Raw genomic sequence first — 22,246 nt, 5'->3', positions numbered from 1 at the left:
AAATCAAGTTTAGAAAAATAAACATTTTGTTCAGCACAATTAATGAATGCACATATCAAGCGGGAAGTTACAATAGGAGATTACAGAAAGCACATCACATCACTGCCATAATGAATACGCGGAGATAGTACAGATATCGGATACGGTTGAGTTTTGTTTATGTAAACACTGAATGAACAGGAACAGCATTGAGGATCAGGAGGACGGGGTTTTTTATTTTCCACATTTGAATTTATTGGATTACGGATTACCTGATTGATAAACTATTCAGCATTCAAAACAGAATCTGATGACTTCAGGGATTTATTATTATTTCTATATAGAAATAAAACTAAAACAATACTGGATACTGATTTTACTTTTGAAAATAGTTGATCTTTTATTAAATAAACAAAACTACCCAGATCTGCAGTTTGACTTGATGCATTATGAATAGTCTCTGACATTGAGCATACAGGGAAGTTGTTTCGTGTGTGTGTGTTCAAGAGGAAAGGATCTCATTAAGGTTGAAGACCACACAAGGAAATCATTTGCATTTTTGGGTGAACTATCCCTTTGATGCGCAGGGCCGTGACTCAACATACAAGATATACAAATGTGATTTATAGACTTTAAGACTGAACTGAAGCTACTGTTTAACTTCAGTCATCCAGAAGGAGCATTAAAGCTTCAGCTCATTATCAGAAGAGATCAGCTGCTCAGCAGGTAAGACTGACAGCACTTTCATACCTTTAATTACAATCAAACTGACAAAAAATAGAAAATAACTAAAGCACTTGAACATTTATCGAAGCGATTCTGATTGAAAATGCACATTTTTTTTTACTATATTTTAGATTTGTTTATTAAACTGTATAGCTTAAAGGGATAGTTTACTCTAAAATAAAAATGTATGTCACCAACAAGTGGTTGCAAACCTGTTTGGGTTTCTGATAAGTGCTAAATAACTATTGAAGAATTCTGGCACCTGCAGTCCTTGACTTTCAAAGTAGGAAAACAAATATTATGGAAGTCAAAGCAACTGTTTTTTACAATTTTTAAAATATTTGTAAATAAGTGATGCAGTATAACATTATACAATTTTAACTTCAGTATTATAAAATGTATTATTGAAAACAGAAGAATGTGTGTCATTTGACTTGTTTTTTTTTTCAGTGGTTGCTCAAAATGATGTTGATGATGTTTCTGCAAATGCTTCTCATTTGTGGTGAGTTTGACACTTATGATTTTATGTTTTACTAATGATTTTTTAATCACTTTTCACTAATATTTTCACCAATTTAGTATGTAAATGGAAATCATGATGTTGAAAGGATGCACAAAATAATCAGTGTTGGGGAAATGTATTTTTAAAAGTAATACTGTATATTACAAATTTGTATGCCTTTTAAAAAAGTAACTAAATGAGTTACTTAGCATTTAAGCAATGTGATGTTTTATGTTATTTTTGTGCACTGAACACTGAAAATAACATCATTTTGTACACCTTATATATACACAACATTGTTTTTATAAAATTTTATTTTTGAGGTTTACACAGAGACAAAAGAGTAAACTTATTTTTAAGAGAGTGTTGGTTTTACTGTACGTGAGTTTTAAAGATGGTCAGGATTTGTAAGGGGTTTTTATGCATATAATGTCATATAATGATTTTAACAGTTCAATATCAATGATCCTGGAGAGAGGAGTTAATCACTCATTTATAACAATTAAAGAACGCAACAAACAAATAAACATCAATCAAAAAGAAATGTTCAATCTTGGCTCTAAATGTCTTATGATGTGTATGAACAACAAATAACAAAGATATATCATAAGAACAACAAATCAAAGATATCTCAAATAACATAATAGTATTTTTTAAATCAAAGCCAAATTTATGTTTAACAATACTTTTTTTATACTTAAACATTTTAATATACTGACATATTCTTGACAATTCTCATTACTATAATGCAGAAAATTGTTTTAATAGAAAGACCGCATAAACTGTTTATACTATTTAAATTTAACTCCAAAATGCACATCTTAAATTATTAAACTTCAAAGTATATTTATATATTATAGTATATATAAATTGTTTAAATCTTTATCATTAATTTTTTTATCTTTTCGCTAATTGTAATGCAAAAATACATAATTTCTGTAAAATAAATAAAGTCCTATTTACACAAAATTATGGAATCTTAAATAACATTTAAATAATACATTTAATAAGATCTCTCTCATGCGGGCACACGTTTCTAGTATGCAATATAAAGTTTTCATCAATTATTTTTCAGTGTCCTCTTAGGGGCTTCATACAGAAGCATTATTGTATATTTATTATATCATTTTATTTCCGCACAGAAACTAAAACAAAAATATAATCTAATGGATTCTATAGAAAATAATGCAAAACATAATGCAGTTTATTGTACATAAAATTATTATGAAGTAAATACTTAAATTTAGACATTATAACATTTTATTTCATAAAATTAAAATTATTTATTAAATATACTCAGTCTTCTTTGACTATTTATCAGGGGTCGCCAGAGCAGAATGAATCACATTATTAAATTTATAAACAGCAAAAATGTATATTTTTTTGTCCATAGTATATATATATATATATATATATATATATATATATATATATATATATATATATATATATATATATATATATATATATATATTTATATATACACACACACACACACACACACACACACACACACACACACACACACACAAACATATAATTTTAATTAATCATCATTATATGTTTTCACAGTAATTAAATATAAGCTGTTGATGTTGTGTTTCTAAAATGAGGATTTTTCTCTTCAGCTTTTCCTCCTTCAGCTGCTGAAGGTCGACTGAGACAGTTCTACATACTGAAGCAGAGAGTTAATGTATCTGATGCTGAGAGTTTATGCAGAGTAAACTACACTGACCTCGTCACAGTTTATGACCAACAAGACAATAATAAACTACTGCAACTGTTAAATAGAAGCTTTCCAACAGGCTGGATTGGTGTTTATAGAGGAAACTACAGTCTGAAATGGTCAAATGGTGATGATGTTTCATACAGCAGATATTCTCCAAGTTATTCTGATCAAACACGCTGTGCTGCTATGAGTGCTAGTGGAGATTGGGAATCTATCCTGTGCAATGAGACAAAACACTTCATGTGCTATAAACAAGGTAATAAATATCAGCTTATCATAATTTCAATGTGATTAAACAAAATAAACTTTTCCTTCATCCACACAGAAGCTGGAGGATCATCATACATCTACACATTAATCCTACAACCAAAGAGCTGGTCTGATGCTCAGCTTTACTGCAGAGAGAATCACACTGATTTAGTCTCTATCAGAAATGAGGAGGAAAATAACCTGGTGAAGAACAATGGAACACAGAGTAATACTCCTTTCTGGATCGGCCTGCTGAATGACAGTGTGGACTGGAGAGATGGAGGACGATCCGCTTACAGAAACTGGAATCCAATCACTGATCAGAGCAAAACTAATGCTTTCATGAGTATCCCTGATGGGCGGTGGATGAAAGTTATTACCAATAATATCTATTCTCTGTGCTACAGTAAGACGACACACACAACAGCTTTAAAGTTAAATTTACTCCTATTTTCTCTTCACATGTCATTATAATCTGCTGTATTTGACTAGTTTTGGATGTCTGTTGTTGTCAGAGAGCTTCATTCATGTGAGTCCTGCTGAAATGTCCTGGGAAGATGCTATGAATTACTGCAGCTCTCAGTTTTCTGGAGCTCTGTGTCTGGAGTCTGAGAACGATCAGACAGAAACGCAGCGAGAGTTAAACAGAAATAATATCTCTGCTCCAGTTTGGGTGGGTCTCAGACAGAGTCGACTTTTCGGGTTCTGGATGTGGATCAATGGTCTTGTAGTGGGAAACTGGACAAACTGGAAAGGTAGAGTCACTCCTGAACTTCCTCTTTCTCAACACTGCGCTGCCATGGAGAAGGTGAACGGACGATACACACTGACTGATAAAGACTGCAGGTCTAAATATAGAGTTTTATGTGAGGAAAATTATGTTTCTGGATCAACTATCCAAACAACCAATTCGGTTAGCAATCATGACTCAGGTTAAATTTAAATGATGATTATGTTTCTTTTTAATATTCAGCTACTGTTTAATCCTAATTCCAAATATTTAAGATTAGACGTAGGTTTAGAGGTATTTAGACATGAATGCAGATGGAAATATATTGATCTGAAAGCAATTGGCAGGATCACTGTCCGGGGAACTAATATATCATGTATAACTAGTTATCTTTGCTGTAGTTTTGTGCATCCCTTATCTGCCTTATTATTGGTTGTGATGTCTTTAAGTTGTGTGTGTAATTTGATGCTTTTAGTCAATATCACTGTTGTATTTTTAAGTTGCCAAACAACTCAATAAACATTGGTCTGGAATCCACTGGAATCTGTTTTTGTAAGGGTCCATCTATTAGTCCAATGATGGAACTGACAGCATAGGTGAAGCTTAAATGGTCATTTGTAAGTCGCTTTGGATAAAAGCGTCTGCTAAATGACTAAATGTAAATGTAAATGCATTTAGGCCTTTTCTAGCACATCAGAAAACAAATGTGTTGCTGATAAGGAAGTTATTACATTCAAAAATGTTGACTGAGTGTAGATATTTGACTAATAAAAACATCTCGTCTTTCATCTAATGGTTCATCGAGTCAGTATGCTGGCCAGTTACATCTGCTCACAGACACAGCCTCACCAGTTCTGGTTAGATAGAAGATAGAATAGAAGATAGAAGATACAACTGTTAACTAATATCCTTTAAGTAATATTAGGCCGTCCCATGCTTGCTCATATAAAGAAAGTTTGATTTAGCCCCTAGATTATATCATACCAAGTCAGTGATTGCCAGGAAACAAAAGGTCTCTAAAGCTGTGCCTATGCTCCATCCATTGAGCCTGAATGTATGAGCAATCCTGGTCATAGGCTGCAGAAACATCAGCCTAAACAATCTACTAGATTTTAATGATTTGAGTAGAACAAATATATCAAATATAACTAAGATTTTTTTCTTGCCAATTCACAAAATTAAACAAAATAAGCCAATTCAGATTGCCCAAACACCAATTACCCAAAGATTAATTTAAGAGTTGGAGATTAATACCTGACTGTATAGTAGTAGGTTTCAGCATACAAGTCTTGATGCAGAGCTCAGAGACTCACACACTGCAACACATTATCCTGGCAACAGGATCCTACATTTTTACAACTTTCCCTTAAATACTCACATCACAACATACAATCATAAATTCAAGACAATAAAGTTTTCATATCAACTCATGACCTGACAACAGTCTTTGTGAAGACTATTTTCCATTCAGTACAGCATCTGGCAAAGATCGTCTCAAAGCCAAAACCCAAATCAACATATACAAGTGACGCTGTGAAATATTATTGTGAAATTAAGACCACTTTATCAATCACATATTTAAAATTATACCAAACTTGAATATAAATCATGAAAACTTGGACATTATGAGTGGAATGTGAGTGAGCTGGTCTGGTCGAGAAGATAAATTTGAGGACAGAGAGGGGGTTCAGGATGCATGATCAAGACAGTTGAACAACTGGGCCTAGCTGATCTTCTTCTCAGGTAAGAAAGTTAATTATTTTTATTGCATGACAATTCTCTTGGTTTCGCCACTTCATAGCAATTCTTGGGGTCTGGTATTATGGAGAGATTTAGCCATCCTTACTTTATTAATGTCGTTTAAGTCAATGATTTAGTAAGTTGAATAAATCAGAATTGTATATATTCACTATAATTCATATGGTTATTTGTCTCTATGATAAGTGACCAAATTATTTTTTTTATAATATTTTTTGCAGAAGATAATTATTATAAGAGTTTTAGCCCAAACAATATCAATATCTAATATACAGAATATTTTACATAATTATTCTAATTTTAATACAAAAATAATTGTCCAGCATATACATACATACACACATACATATATATATATATATATATATATATATACACACACACATACACACATACATACATACACACACACACACACACACACACATACACACACACACACACACACACACACACACACACACACACACACACACACACACACACACACACACACACATACATACATATATAATTATTATTAAATGTTTTATCATTTTTATATTAAATATTGTTTATATATTTTTAGTTTGTATTTGTGCAAGTACAGAGACAATTTCATAAACATATCGGTGCTTGTGGAAACTATATTATTAGTGGTTAATGCACATTTATAAGAACAAAAAAAATGCATACACGTGAAACTACTGTTGTGCCAAAACTAAACAAAACCTAAACCAGGTGAATAAAACTGCAGCTCTGTATACAATGAATTCTCATTTTACATTAAATATTGTTTTGAACACAAATCAATGACAGCATTTAAAATTACGGCACCTCATTTTCCTGCAAAACAACAGAAGAAAGGCTCTAATTAGGCTTTGAATAAATGCCGCTCCAGCCTTCCTATTTTCACCCCCACCGCTTAATTGCTAATTTCACAATATCTGCATGAGTAATGACATTTCAGACAGGTCTCAGGGAAATTACATTGTAAAAGCTCTGGGTCGCAGGAATGACCATTCCTCAGGGTCCACACTCAGTAGGTGACCTTACTGACCAATAGGCAGCACCGAACATGAGTAATAGAGGCCACCGGAACTAGTGTGCACTTCATTATCAGCCCATGAGGAGATCTGTTACCGTGCCAACCTCTGGGTGACCATCGCCACTGCAAACCCGAGCTGAACTTCTTCGGAGTGTGAAATTAATTAGGGATATTGTGCATAAACGCACTCTTATTAAGCCGTTTTAACACACTACTACAACTTTACTGAATTTAGGACACTCACTACAGAGGCTGATGGGTGTTTAGTGAGCCGGGATGCCATTTACTAACCTCACCCTCATCCATTTACACAAGATAGACACCAATTATAATAGTATTGCTTTTTTTTTTGCTGCTCCTGTATGAAAAAAAGTGTACAGGCACATTAGAGACTAGAGATATATGTAATAGTGAAAGAATATTTCTCATGCAAAACAATAATTAATTAAATATCTTATGTCTGAAGACACACAGTAAAACTTCATAGCTAAAAATGCCAGTACATACTTATTCATTTATTTTCCTTTGGCTTAGTCCCTTTATTTATCAGGAATGTTTGGACTGTGGGGGAAACCGGAGCACCCGGAGGAAACCCACACCAACATGGTGAGAACATACAAACTCCAAACAGAAATGCCAACTGACTCAGCCGGGACTCGAACCAGCGACCTTCTTGCTCTGAGGAGACCGTGCTAACCACTCGCTAATAAAATAAAAAAATAAAACACAAAGTCAATTGTCATAATTAAACTAATTTATGAGGTAAGGTAAGAGTACAAGGTAATATTCAGTTTTACCTCAGTTCACTCATCTGCAGATAACACTCTTTAAATGTTGAATAAATCAGTAATGTCACAAGCACACACTCCAATTCAACCACATCTGAATTAAACTAAAGTGTTTTATCAGGGGTCAACAAAGTGGAATGAACCACCAACTTATCCAGCATATGTTTTACGCAGCGGATACCCTTCCAGTTGCAACACACTACTGAGACACACCCATACACTGGCAATTTTAGCTTATTCAATTATAGAGCATGGACTCTGGGGGAAACCGGAGCACCTGGAGGAAAACACACGCTAACACAGGGAGAACATGCAAACTCCACACAGAAATATTAAATGACCCAGCCAGGACTTGAACCAAGGACCTTCTTGCTGTGAGGTGCTAACAACTGAGCCACCATGACACCCCACATAATACTTATGGAAAAAAAAGGCATAGTTAAATGGCAAAACAATCACTATACAGTACCTAATCAAATGTCATCTGATGGAGTTAAAATATTCAGAAATGATATTTTCAAGAATGTTTAAACTGCAGATATGAGACTGATGCTGAATGTACAAGAAAAGTGAGGTAGAACTACTCCAAGGAGTAAAAGAAAACAAAATTAAGTATTTGATCTTAAGAGATCAGGAGTTTTTAGTAGACTGGATGTAGGATATCTCTTTAATGCAATCAACCACAAGTTTTTACACCAAGCAACTGCAGTGTGTGTGTAAAAGTGTATTATTATTGTATCTGGCAACACTGCTGTTTTTCCTGGGAGTCTCCCATATTTTACACCTGTCTCCCGCTACCCTCCTGTTTTGTTTTGTTTTTTTTTTTTCTCAGGAAACTTGCATAGCCAAATCTAGTTAAGAAAATTCCCCTTTTGTCCATGTTCGTCAAGTTGCCTGATATTGTATGAGGCTCATCAACTCACACAAATGACAAAATGTTCAAATCTTGAAGCATTTTTATCTCAATCTGGCAACATGCATTACAACCCAGTTGTGCTGTTGATTTCTGCACAGGCTGTGGATTTAGATATTAAAGGGCGGTGGTAGCAAAGTCAGAACTAAATGGGGGGTGGTTATTTAATAACAGTTGACAGGTAGTAGACAGGTAGTAGAAGTGTGTAACAGGTTATGAATATATACAGTAGTTGTTCTCTTTGAGCTTATTTTCGAGACCAGTTTCTACCAAGGTTTACTACAGAGAGTAGGGCAAATCAATCATTCAAAATGAAACCAAAATCATAATTTCAAAAGTTATGATTTCATCCATATTTTATGAGGGAAGCATGGCTTTGTGATCACCACCCAACACCAGAGAGCATTCTCAAGTGTCAACAACAAATACTTACAAAGAAATAACTAAGAAAATCTCCATGGTAGTTGTTGAACTAAAAGTAGAACTGTATATGTAATCGCTGTCAGTATGAAGTCAGTATGGAGTAAATGTGGCATTTTCAGATGTTTCATCATTACTATGCCTTAATAAAAATAATTGATTAACTCATTGCTGGTTTTACAATACAAGCAAAGACATTAAGATGGTTTTACTTCAGTTACACTCTGTCAAACACACACTCCAATTCAACCACTTAACTAGAAAGTGTTTGTAGAAAACTCTTACCTTGAATGGGAGAAACCACGGAATACAGATGCGTTTTCTTGCAGAGAGGTCAGTTAGGTTGGCACACTATTAACAAAAAAAAAAAAAAAGAAATACACAACTGCATTAAAAAGTGTATTACATTCTCTAAGTACTTTAAGATAACATTAGATTAGTCAGGAATTGCTTAAAACAATGACAATGTTAAACAATATTATGATTCTTATACATGTACACATTTCCTTTTTCTATCAAATGTACTTTACACATTCAAAATGTAGACAAATATATAAAAATACACCTTAAAGTACACATTCAAACATCACATTATATTTAATGTTTTTTTCCCAAAAATATTAGTCATTTCTTAATTAAAACAACAAACACAATTTTCAAACATGAAATTAATCATATGGAGACAATACACTGATGATTTGATCATGTCAGGGAGAGTTCACTTCTAAATGTCCAACAGTTAGTTTAGTCTGTTTCTTTCAGTTCACAGTTTCTTGTGGAAAACTGTTCACTTGAATTGGAAAAACAGTCTTGGTTCTGGGTGGTTAAAAGGTCAAACACTGTTAAAAACACAACAGTCCCAAAAGCCAAACGTGCACATATGTATTACAATCAATAAGAACGTTCAACGTTGACCAAAAAAAATAAAAATAAAAAAATCAGTTTCAAATGTTCAATAATCATTTCAGTCTGTTTCTTTCAGTTCACAGTTCCTTGTTAAAAAAAAAATGTCTTTGCTAAACTGTTAACTTGATTTGGAGAAAGGATATAATCCACACAATGATATACAGTATTTCACCCAATGCAATGCAAGAGCACAACACTGTAAATGTATGCAATTATGCACAAAAATACAACAAACGTACATAATTCAAACACCACACATCAAATAAAATAAAATGGTCATTTCTGAATTGAAACATTAAACAAAATCAAATAAACCACATCAAGACAATAAATCAGATAATTGCACACATTGATGAATGTTCAGTTTCAAAGTCTTGTGAAAGTTTTTGTGCTGAAAACTGTATTTGGAAAAAATATATAAATCCACAGTCTGAGCTGCTGCCATAAATGAAAAATGTTCAAAAGTCAAGAAATGCACAAATGTATGACAATCCATGTGAATTTCTGAACAAAAATTCAACAAATATTTAACAGGGTGAAAATGATTAAGTTACATACACATACACAGTTACATACACACAATGCAATGCAAGATCATGCCATTATAAATGTATACAATTATGCACAAAAATACAACATAGCACACATTCAAACAGCACACATGAAAATCTATAAATTGCACACAATGACAAAAATGTTCAGTTTCAAATATTCAGTCTGTTTTTTTTTTTTAGTTCACAGTTCATTGTTAAGTGTTGTGTAAGTCTTTATGCTGAAAACTTTTAACCTGAATTGAAAAAACACTTCATTCCATAGTTTGTGTTCCACGTGGTTAAATATGCTCGCCATAAATGGAAAATACTGAGCCAACAAAGAAAGGAAAAAAATGTCGAAAAGGCAAGAAATGCACAGTTGCATTTTAGTCCCTAAACATTTTCGACGTCTGCAAAAAGTTAATTTCCAAATGTTCAATAGTGTTTTCAGTCTTTTTCTTTCAGTTCAGTTCATTTCCACTGCGTTGTAATGCATTTTTCAAACTCCATTAACAATTGTTCAACAGATAATAACAGAAAATATTTAACTACATTTCAAACACATTTCTTTTACAATCACATGTACTTCACACAATTTCCATGTATTAAAAGTTGCATGCAAAAATACAGAATAAACAGCATTGTATTGAGAAAACCACATAAATGAACACCACAATGGAAGCGTTTTGCTCACCCAATAATTGTTATTCACTACTGAAACATTAAACAACATTGAAGAGCATGGAAAAAAACTCACCAGATTAACATTGCACTCCGCACAATTCAGCGATGACATGAGTCCAATGTCCGTCACAAAGACAAAAAAGCAACCAAATCCACTCAATACATTTCTCTTGAAACCCTTTTTCATGGATGCATTCCCAAAATCACCGTTCATAGATTTTGCAAAACCATCAAAAGTTCAAAGTCGAGCAAAGTGAAGTTTACCGAGTGCATCTTCCAACAATCTCAAAAAGTCACAAACGTGCATGCAGCTGGAACCATAGTTCTCATTCAGTGGGAAGAACTGTCCTCATATTCACTGATGCATTTCCAAAGTCATTGTTATCCAGTCGCAATTTCATAGTTTTTCGTGATTTAATGTTTTCCGAGTGCATCTTTTCAACAAACAATCGCATAAAGGCACGCACGTGCGGTTGAAAATAGTTCTTATAATGTAGGAACTGTCCGCCTTAAATCACATATTGCATAAATGCATCCTTCAAGCAATACAAACAGCATCTTACATTCTGTACATGTGAACATATAAGTCTTTGTATTCATTTTGTTAGAAGATTTAACGCAGTTTTGAAGAGTGCGCATGTGTGCCGAAAGATCCTGGAGTGACGTAAAGGAACTCGTATAATAGCTAAGGAATGTTATTTATTGGCACATTAATTTGCGTTTGTACAATTTCACACAGTTATAATATGCTTTGTGTGGCTAAAAACACAATAAATGTGTGGTGATGATATGATGTTGGCTCAACTTGCTTTTCAAACAGAACGAAAGCGCACCCCTGTTTTTAAATTTCACAACACGCAACTACAACAACCATTTATTTCTATTTATCTTTAATTTAATTAATTTTTTAAGCCTATAATTGGTTTTGGTAAAAGGATGCTTCTCGGACTCTCACAGTTTTAATGAATCACAAAGATGGTTTCAGCTTATTTAGTCAAATATTATCATTATTATTAATATTAGTTATGATTATTAATATGATCCTGACCAACTTTAAATTGGTGAAAAGCTCATGTATTCAGATTTCATCTGATGCAAAGTCCTCGTTTTATTTTTTAAATCAACACTAGTGGCTGGTTTTGTAATCCAAGGTCACATATTTGAATAAAAGTTACAGTAATTAATAGTAATTAATGTTCTAAAATTTAGATTTTCATGTTTTTCATTTAGATTTTAAATCAAAGTTTTTTCAAATATTATTTTCTCCCCTTATATATTCTAAAAAATAATTACCTATTTTATTTTTATTAATAATATAATCATATAATATTTGTTTTAATATGCATTACCAAACACTTCACCTGGACAACTTTAAATGCTATTTATATTTTATTATTTTATTAGTATTTAAATAATTAATTAATTATTTCATTTATGTATTTATTTATTTGGTTATTTATTTGTTTATTTGTTTGTTTGTTTGTTTGTTCATTTATGTATTTCTTTATTTCTTTATTTAGTTAGTTAGTTAGTTAGTTAGTTAGTTAGTTAGTTAGTTAGTTAGTTAGTTAGTTAGTTAGTTAGTTAGTTAGCTAGTTAGTTAGTTAGTAAGTTTTCATTTTAATTTATAAGTTTTTTATAAATTCTCTCTCTCTCTTTTTTTGGCCGAGCCGACGCATCATCATGCCATATTTCATACCTCCACTTTTTCAGCTCTCTGGTTATTGTGGTGTACGTTCAGTCCCTCTATTATCCTTATGCTTGCATTGAACACGAAACATCTCCCCACTCGACCCAGACCAGCTCTCCTCTTGTTACCAAGCTGTTATCCACATCTCGTTTTTCAATCATCTCTATCCCACCACACCGAGATGAATGAAATCTCACACAATGTCGAAATGGGTCGACCCGAGATACCCATTTTCCAGGATCATCAATACAGACGGGAAAAGACACGAACTTTTAGACCAAAAAGCGGCACCTTCATTAAAACTTCACCGAAATGCTGGCCCTCCACGGACGGCAGGACCCGCGGGTGAAAATAAGGCTCTAGGCTCTTTATAAATGGATCTAAACCGCATTCCTGTCCCTCATGTCCGCTATTAGAGGAGAAAGTTTTGTGTGCGGAAAATTGCCGTGGGTTCTTGAATTCTGAGGCTCACATTTGGCCAGGTCTGCTGCAGTCATTACGATAACGGGGCACTGCTTTAAAAGCCAAACGAGCTTTAAAGGAAGATGAAAGTGTAGTGTACAGCTGATTGGTGTCCTGAAATGATACTGAGGTTTCAGCTGACATTCAAACATGCAATTTGTGAGATATATCTATATATGTGACCCTGAGGCAGAAATCTGTGCACTTTTGTTGTCGCATGTTGCATATATGTGTATTTTTGACAGCAGCAGAACATGCGACAATAATAGTAAATTATAGGAGGCAAAATAATTTATTTATTTTATGGCAAAAATCATTTGAGTATTGTACAAAGAAAATGTTGCATTAATATTTTTTTGTAAAAATCCAACTGTATATATATATTACAATATTTGTATTTGTAATATGCATTGCTTAACAAACTTCAAATTAGTGTAAAGTTCATTTATTAAGATTCCATGTGATGTTTCTTTTCTTTTTCTTTTTTAATAAAAAGACTGGTTTTGTGGTTTAATATTACATACTGAAATAGCTGAATTAATTTCCAAACATCTAAACTATCATGTTTTTATTTTGTTTAGTTCTCAATTTAAAGCTTTTTTTTTAATCAGTAACTTCTCACTTTTATTATTGGTAAAATAACATAAATAATAAACATTACCCAAAATTATTTATTTAGTTTTTATTTCTAGAAATGTTTTTTTCTCTCCATATTTTATTGTTTTATTTTAAATGTAAAGTTTTTGCACTTTTGTTTTTATTTTTGTCATTTTATTATATGGACCAGAAAGCAAACCACACAAACCAGATGTTCAGAATAAACACAGATGCTCTATTATGCATGCCAAAAATAATATTTTACATTCATCATTTTCTTTTTGGCTTTAGTCCCTTTATTAATCTGGGGTCACACAGCAGAATGAACAATTTATCTATGTTTCACGCAGTACACTCTGAACTATTTAGCTCACCCAATTCACCTATACCACATATTTTTAGCACCTGGAGGAAGCCTACACAAACATAGGGAGAACATGCAAACTTCACATATGCCAACTGACCCAGACGGGGCTCAAACCGGCAATCTTGTTGCGGTAAGGCAATTGTGCTACCCACTGCACCACCGTGCTGCCCCCTATTCATAATGTAAATCTCTATTTAAAAGATCTGAAAAGGTTTCCAATAAACTTTTTTTTTCATGCATTCACAGATTTTGATGGCCTTTTTTTCTGTGCAGTGTCCACTTTGCAGATGGATCAGCAGGAACTGAGAGTATCTCCGATATTCTGTCGAGATGCTTTTGCTCATTTGCTCTGCAGACTAAAAGTGTCAAAGTGTAAAGCGGCCGGTCTTCAATCAATAATGCTGAACATCGCCTGAAGGTCAGAAACCATAGAGAGATGCAGAATTCATCAAGCAACAGGAGACCAAACTGAAGGGATTTTCATAGTTTCTTTTGCAAATTTTATGGTAAAAGGTCAATGACTTTCCAAGAACAATAGGTGCTTTTGTCTTTATAATCCGCTTTCTCCTCCAGGACGTGAAGTTTAAAACTTAGTTAGCTTCTCGAACACACACAGAGAATCCATATAAACTCTGTTTAATGCAATGTTTACTCTCAGTTCACATAATTGTGATTCAAACACATATTTCACTTAAATAAATAAATAAATAAATAAATAAATAAATAAATAAATAAATAAATAAATGATTACACTTTATTTTGATGGTCCGTTTGTTAAATTTAAGTTGCATTGCATCTACATGCCAACCAATTCTCATACGATTATAAGTAGACTGTTAGGGTTGGGGTTGGGGTTGGTGTAAGTTGACATGTACTTGCAAAGTTTCTTACAGTCAGTTAAAAGTCTGTTGAAGGAGCCATATCAGCAGATATTAAGCAGACACTCTACTAATACTCAAATAGACTATCAAAATAAAGTGCTACCAAATAAGCAAATAAAAATACTGCATACACTCTTGGAAATAAATGTGCAAAATCTGTCCCTTGGACTTTTCAAAAGGTATATTTTTGTTTCTAACATGTTCTTAAAGGTACATATTAATACCTAACAAGTACAAATGTGTACCTTATTGTACCTTTAAGGTACAAATGTCCACATGTATGCTACCAAAGTGTACCTTTTAAAAAGGTACCATCCCAGTGGCAGATCTTGTCTCTTTATTTCTGAGTGTGTATATATACAGTATATGCAGTAGTTTTTTGTATGTGTAGAAACACAAAAACAGCAGAATTTTGTATTAATGTTATAATATATTATAGAAAAAAAGTGTAAATATAAATTTTCAACAACAGTAGAACAGCAGCATGCAGCAGGTTTTGTATGAGCAGTACTGCAAAAACAGCAGTATTTACTGTAATAATAAATTATTAAACAAATGTGTAAATATATTTTTGTGTGTTATGAAACAAAATATGGGAAAAGTGAAGTGATGTGAATAACAAAAATGTTTAAATATATAATATACTGCAGCTTTAATAGTCACCACACACTATATTTTTTTCTTATTATCAAATGGTAAAATACTGGCAGTTTTCAATCGTGAACAGTAATCATACAGTTTCATTACTGAATATCATGGCTTTTCTGTAACTTAGTAAAATACAAACAGAAGGGTTTCTGGTAGTGAACTGTAACCATACAATATAATAATGTGATCTAAATTATTGGTATAATTCAATAATATAAATTCATTTGACTAATTAACTATCAAAAATATCTGTTGTTGTGTAAATACAAACTGAAATTTTATTTGGGAGCAAATACACAAAAGAATAAAGAAGGGAGTATTATAATGCACAGCATTAATAGATGTGCCCAAAAACATTTGCTGAAACATTCTCTTAAACACAGCAGTTGAGAAACAGCAGAAGTCCACAGGCCAAGAACATACCATAAAAAAGATCTGTACTGTAAATAAGCAGTTTTCTGTATTTATATATCATTTTGAATTGTGTTATAGGACCGTTATCTTTCTTTTAACCTTGAAAAGTTAAATAAAGTGACTTTTATGAACATTTTTAATAGTTTGCAGTGCTATATTGTCTGGGTTGGTGTTGTATATCATGCTACAAAAACATTATAAACTGCCAGTGCATTTTCTGTCATTTTCAATAAGTATTTTACAGACTTACTCCTCTATATTTTATTTCTTATACATCATATTCTTTTAGAATACTAAAATGTCAATAAGTCACTTTGTTAGGCTGTAGAGTTAAATTTCCAACATTGAAAGAGGAAAGAGCAGAGATCAAGCTCCTATAATGCAATTCACTACCATAAATGAAAAGAAACCACTTGTGAAATTGGGAAATTGTTCATTAACAGATATTTTTACAGTGCGGATTTATTCAGGAATTGAATGTATTCTGATAGATAAATCGTGGAGACAAAAATATTTAAATAAATGTAAGTTTAGTTAGGAGACTGTAAGGCAGCGTGCACCACAAATATGCAAATGTGGATGTTAAACATGGGTTTAATAATTTACAGTGATAATACTCTCTTCATTTTAAATTCATTTTAGAATCTAATATTTTATCAAGGTGTTTTGGTCTTTTTTTGGCAGCCAGGTAAAAAATAAATGTTGGTTTGTGGTTTTGAGTTTTGAGAAGGATTGATCAGTGGTTTAAAGGAAATTTACAATGTAAGACAATGTTAAATCATCTTAATCGGATCAGTAATTACCTTCTGAATTATGACATTCTACATTATCTTTGATACCCAGTTATTAATATGAAGGCTATAGTTTTATTGCATGACATATCCCATGCAGTAGGCTAAATAACACAAAACAGTAAGGCAACCAGTCAAGCTTGTGTTTGTTTTAGAGCATGGCATCAGTGAAGTTTGATCTGGTAGAGAATGTGTCTCTTTTATCCATGTAAGTATAATTTTAAGAAATGGCTTCTTAATAATCATCATGGGGTGCTGTTGTTGTTGTTGTTTTTATTGTTTATTTGAGTATTGTTTAAAGTTTGAAGTGTGTTTTTTTATTGGTGTATGCCTTTAACATCTGGCAAAAGGACCACTAATTAAAAGTAGTCTTTGGGCTAATTTGGCTATTTACATTCTTGAGAAATTAATACACCGTCTCTTGTAGTGAAATAAATAAATTAAATGAAAACAGTAACAGTAACAGGGAATGTAGTCACATATACTTTGCTTATACAAAACCTAGTGTTGTTTATCTGAGTAATAAAAGTTAATAAATATAAAGCTGAGGTCATTCAGCACCTGCTTACCAGGTAACAAACTAGTTTGATAATGTAATGCTGTGAAGGAAATAATGTATTCAAATCATGCCTGAATTTAGAGATGGGGAAAATGCAAAACAGCTGAACTGAAAAGGACAGAGCTACTGTTAGAGATAAAGTTACATTAAACTGCAAATAATAAGTGCATTATTAATGATTAAGATTAAAGGTTTGTTTTTAAAATATGTTAAAGAAAGAGAACATGCCGCATAATTGATGTCCTCAACTATCAATTGATTTGATATGCTTTTGGAAACATATAAAAAGGAAATTACAATTATAAAACAGTTGAGAATAAATGATGTTTGGCAAGATCATAGACATGTTCACCATCAAATATGATTAGAATGATATTCATATTTATTCAGCAAGCTTCAAGAAAATTATACCAAGATGTAACATCACTAGTAATAAAACTAGCATCACTAGCAACTAGACATGATATTTTCTATCAGAAATATGATTTGCTGTATAAAATGCATCGTTTTATAGAGTTTTAAAACTAGTTTTCATTAGCAGAATGTGAGATCCAGCATGTGTCAGCGAAAATAATTATGATGATGATTATGATGGTTTATATTTCACATAAAAGCTGTTTATACATACAGCACATGTCATTTCAGTGACACCGCACACCCACACGGACCATTAAAATAAATACTCAAAGCCTCCTTTCATTCTGTTTTGAAATGCATTGGATTTGCATTATATCTATATTACATTATTTGCATATGTTTTACTTAGCCGAATACCAATAACACCCACAACACTCCTTTAGTCAAATATTAAGGCCTTGCAATATTATCTTTATATGTGCCCAAGTATAAACTGTTGCATTGATAATAAAAATATTAAATAAAAAATAGGAATACTACAAAAACGATCAATTCTGATACAACAAATCATATTTGTGATACAAAAATTGCTGCTAGTGATGCTAGTTTTACAAGTAGTGATGTTAAATCCAGTTATAATCATCTTAAAGATCGCTGAATAAATATGAATATCATTCAAATTATCTATTATGATTAGCTCAACTGTTAAATAAATAAATAAATATCAGCACGTATTGTGAATGTGATTTTCTTTGTTGTTAAATGTAAATTATGAGGATCATCATTGTGTATCATGATTTGTTACTAATATGGAAAGCATAAGGCTCGTTTTAGACTTATGCACACGCAATTGCACAATATTATCATTTAGTTTGTAAATCAATATAAATCTTATTGTTTATATCGAGGTGGAGTTTTATATCGAGTATGCATAGTAAACAAATAGTAAACAGCTGACGCACTTACGAATCTTCTCTAATCGGAAGCAGGTGGTGTTAATAATTGAATTTAAGTGGGCGGGGATCTTCTCGTTCTAAATTACTTTTGATTTGACGTCAGTGATTCTGTTTTTGTTTACACGGAAGTAAGACTGTTGTTTTGGAATTCGAAACTGTTCTAAATTCGAAATATTTTAAAAAAGACTCACGTGGAACAAATCAAATGCTTGTTGTAGGCTACTGTATATTTAAACATCAAAGGTAAGAAGCTCTACATTTATGCTATTTACAGTACAGTATGTGTACAGTTTGTATTTTTATGGTAGAATTAAGTTATGTAATTTGCATAAACATTATTCTTTGTCTAAATTCTTAAAATAGCATACGCTAAATATTAATGTGCAATCAAAGTGCTGATGTGGAAATAATATAAGGAAAATTGTCATTACATTAAACTGTGTCATTGTCGTGTGTTATGATCTAAATGTTAGATCGGGTAGATTCCGTCTGTTATTATTAATGGATGCTTAACAAATTTTAGTGATTGTGCAAACCGGTAAATATGCGATAAAGGTGTAAAAATTGCAAATGTGGACTAAAGTGAAATTATTTTCTAAACGCTAACAAAACCCTGAAGTGTTGAAATTCTTTGATATTTTAGTGCACTTTTTCCTTACACCCTTCATTTTCAGTGTAATGTGTTAAAGTGCGTCTGTTTCTGAGCTTTAGTAATTGCCAGCTCCCTTTATGAAGTCTCTGCTGGATCATTTTCTTTTGAAATTCATCAAGTTAAAAAGCTTCATTTGGCCAGGCCAAGGGTTTTTTCCCGGAAGAATAAATCTCAAACTCTTTCTATTTTATGGAACCCTACAAAAGCCATTAATCCATGACTATACATGAGATAATAAGCTGATCAGTTATGCTGAGAAAAGAACACTTGTGCAAGTAAAAGCTGAAATATTCAGAAGTTTTTCATTGCGATCTGCAGGGATCCTTTATCTGAGTCTGCTGTTAATTTACAATGTGTTCAAATATACTTTGATTCGGTGGACAAACAGAAATACAGACGGCACCTTCTTTACAATGTAAACTTGGGAAATGTTGCAGATGCAAAGTGTAATGTTTCCAAACTCCAGAGCCTCACCTGACTTCTCTCCTCCTTCTATCTCAAGTACTAGAAGATCTTCTGGGGGGTTTTGCTTGAGTTTTTTTAGTTGCAACATCTAGAGACCATCTTCAGGAAGATCAGAAGCCATAAACCGTTTTCTCTCTATGCCCTGTTTCTATTTTTCTCATTAATGAAAACATTATCTTCTGCATTTCAGGAAATCAGTCTAGATGTTTACCTGAAGATCTTCCTAGGTCTATGTAGCCTGACAGTCTTAACCACATGAGGGCATTTTAGGTCATTAAATGTAATAACTATAAGACAAGTGAGCCCCTAAAACCATAAAACCAGTCATATTTAAGCTTTATACGAATGCTGAATGAATATAAATAATCTTTTCATTGATGTATGGTTTGTTAAGACAAGACAAAAATGAGCAAATTTACTGACAAGTATACAAACATATACTAAATATACTGACAAATATCTAAGATATGAAGTTAAACAATTTAAATACTGAGAAAATCACATATCAATCTGAGTTTTGAGATATTTGCCTTAAGAAATTTACAAAATATCTTCACGGAACATCATCTTTACTTAATATTTTTTTTAATTTTTGGCATAAAGAAAAAATGTTAGACCCATACAATGTATTTTTTGGCTTTTGACAAAAGTAAATAGTCAACATTTGAATTAAATCAAAATTGTTCATCAAAGTAATTCTAAAACTATTGAACAACACCCATTCTTGTCTTAGGACAATGTTGAAAAACTCTTCTCATCCACTTAAAATGTTGACTCCTGTAAACCTGTGCTACATAAGACAAATATGATGAGACCTGGCAGATGATAATCTAGCATAATGAGAGATGAAATCAGGAAAACAGCCTGACAGAGAGAGAAACATTTCAGCTTATGATATATTATAAATGCATTTTTGCCATTTCAGACATGAAGATCCATCAGTTTGCTGTCTGTCTGATTGTGAGGAGATTCACCATTGTCTTCATGTAATCTCTACTAATGCAAGTCATTTTCTGTCAATGATGCAGGATGTGTTTGTCTGGATTCATTTAAGACAGAAAAGCCTCCACAGTTCTGGTAGGTACTAAAGTTTCCACCACAGCTAAACATTAGTGATATTTTGTTATGTACTAACATAATTTATATTTGTTTATGTTTATATTTAATCAGATCTACTGTTTGTTTAATTTTCAAACTACTTTTTATATTTTAAGTCAACATCAAAACAAACAGTGCACATGCTGGTTTATTGGTTTCATTTACAATTAAATATAGTCCAAATGAATCGCTTGTTTCATTCAGAAATGTTAAACACACTACAATATACAAACTGTAGGAGTTGATAAAAACGTATACTTACTCATGTTAAAGTGTCTTTGAGCTCAAGGTAGATCCTGATGCATCCATTTTCTTAAATCTTAAACAAGCTCATTAGCCATAAGGGCTTCAGTAGCAAACAGCAATAAAACTCACGATCAGCACATGACTGAAGCAAATAAAACATTTTAAAGCATGCAGATGATTAAAGCTTCAGTTAGGTGTTCATGAGGCTTGCTGGGGTTTGAGGATTTTTCATATGGGAACCCCCACCAAAAACAGCGTTAACCAAAAGAAAAAAAGTTGCTTTATCATGTGACTCCTGGTCCAAATCCCACCTGCAAAGCTTGTCATGTCTTTTTTTTCATGAAAGATCAGGGTTCTAGGCTTGCTTTTGTTGGTTAAATATCAATAAATGGCAACCATGTACCAGACTCAATGCCTCAGATTTCCTTTCAAACAGAAGATCCAGTTTTGACAAAGATCTGGGTTCTAGGCCCACCTTCATTAGTTTATGTTCATTTGACTATCAATAAAAGGTAGAAAAGCCTAAATAACAAGGCCTTACATGTACATAAGGGTTTGTACATCAGTAAAAAGCACAAAAATACAAATACAAAACAGCGACGTCTCAGATTTAATGGCTCAGTGGTCTGTTCGCCTTTCATACGGAAGATGCAGATTGAAGAGAGATCAGGGTTCTAGGCTCACATTTAATTGGTTTCAATGGTTTGTACATCAATAAAAAGCACAAAAACCAAAATAACAAAGTTAAACAGTAAAGATGCAATGGCTCAGCGGTCTGTGTGTTTTCCTTTCAAGTCAGAGAAAACCTGGGTTCTGGACTCCCCTTCATCAGCTTTGGGTGAATTGACCATCAATAAATAACTCAAAAACCCAAATATGTAGAGTGATCGCTTCAGACCCAATGGCTTAGCGGTCTGTAAGTTCGCCTTTCATACAGAAGATACAGGTTGAAGAAAGATCTGGGTTCTAGGCTCACAAATGATTGATTTCAAGGGTTAATACATCAATAAAAAGCACAAAAACCCAAATACAAAGGCGTGACGTCTCAGATTCAATGGCTCAGCGGTCTGTAAGTTCGCCTTTCATACAGAAGATCCAGGTTGAAGAAAGATCTGGGTT

General features: G+C 32.7%; 1 protein-coding gene and 1 long non-coding RNA gene across 6 annotated transcripts in view; one reads left to right on the top strand and one right to left on the bottom strand.

Annotated features, from left to right (window-relative positions):
* The window catches only part of LOC137491389 (uncharacterized), a 54,408-nt gene extending 33,014 nt beyond the window's left edge, over window positions 1–21,394 (bottom strand). Inside the window, exons 1-2 of one of the 2 annotated variants that reach the window (XR_015482453.1) lie at window positions 21,144–21,394; window positions 9,107–9,172 (exon numbers count right to left, since the gene is read on the bottom strand). This is a non-coding gene — a long non-coding RNA (uncharacterized LOC137491389). Of the gene's footprint in view, window positions 1–9,106; window positions 9,173–11,017; window positions 11,617–21,143 lie in introns of those variants that run through there. The other variant, XR_015482452.1, reaches the window with a different exon arrangement.
* LOC100331140 (secretory phospholipase A2 receptor) lies at window positions 187–4,458 on the top strand. Of its 4 annotated transcripts, none has more exons than XM_087247867.1 (5): window positions 187–705; window positions 1,156–1,204; window positions 2,836–3,192; window positions 3,262–3,591; window positions 3,701–4,458. In XM_087247867.1, exons 2-5 carry the CDS (start codon window positions 1,168–1,170, stop codon window positions 4,120–4,122), a joined length of 1,146 nt encoding a protein of 381 aa, XP_087103993.1. In that variant the 5' UTR covers window positions 187–705; window positions 1,156–1,167; the 3' UTR covers window positions 4,123–4,458. The 4 variants fall into 4 exon arrangements, with proteins under 4 accessions (XP_087103993.1, XP_087103992.1, XP_087103994.1 ...); XM_087247866.1 differs by having other exon boundaries at window positions 329–705; window positions 1,156–1,207; XM_087247868.1 differs by having other exon boundaries at window positions 435–705; window positions 1,156–1,207; window positions 2,851–3,192.
* Window positions 21,395–22,246: the final 852 nt, after the last annotated feature.

The sequence above is a fragment of the Danio rerio genome, chromosome 4 (assembly GCF_052040795.2).
Source record: "Danio rerio strain M-AB ecotype USA chromosome 4, GRCz13ab, whole genome shotgun sequence".
Taxonomy (NCBI): Eukaryota; Metazoa; Chordata; class Actinopteri; order Cypriniformes; family Danionidae; genus Danio; species Danio rerio.
The sequence above is the reverse complement of the archived record's forward strand: the minus strand, read 5'-3'. Positions and strand labels throughout refer to the sequence as shown.

Bases quoted from the DNA above. Each gene is read 5' to 3' on its own strand.
- LOC100331140 (XM_087247866.1), top strand. From the start codon at position 1,168: ATGATGTTGATGATGTTTCTGCAAATGCTTCTCATTTGTG. The intron at 3,193-3,261 runs GTAATAAATATC...TCATCCACACAG, and splicing joins CTTCATGTGCTATAAACAAG to AAGCTGGAGGATCATCATAC. The intron at 3,592-3,700 runs GTAAGACGACAC...TGTTGTTGTCAG, and splicing joins TATCTATTCTCTGTGCTACA to AGAGCTTCATTCATGTGAGT.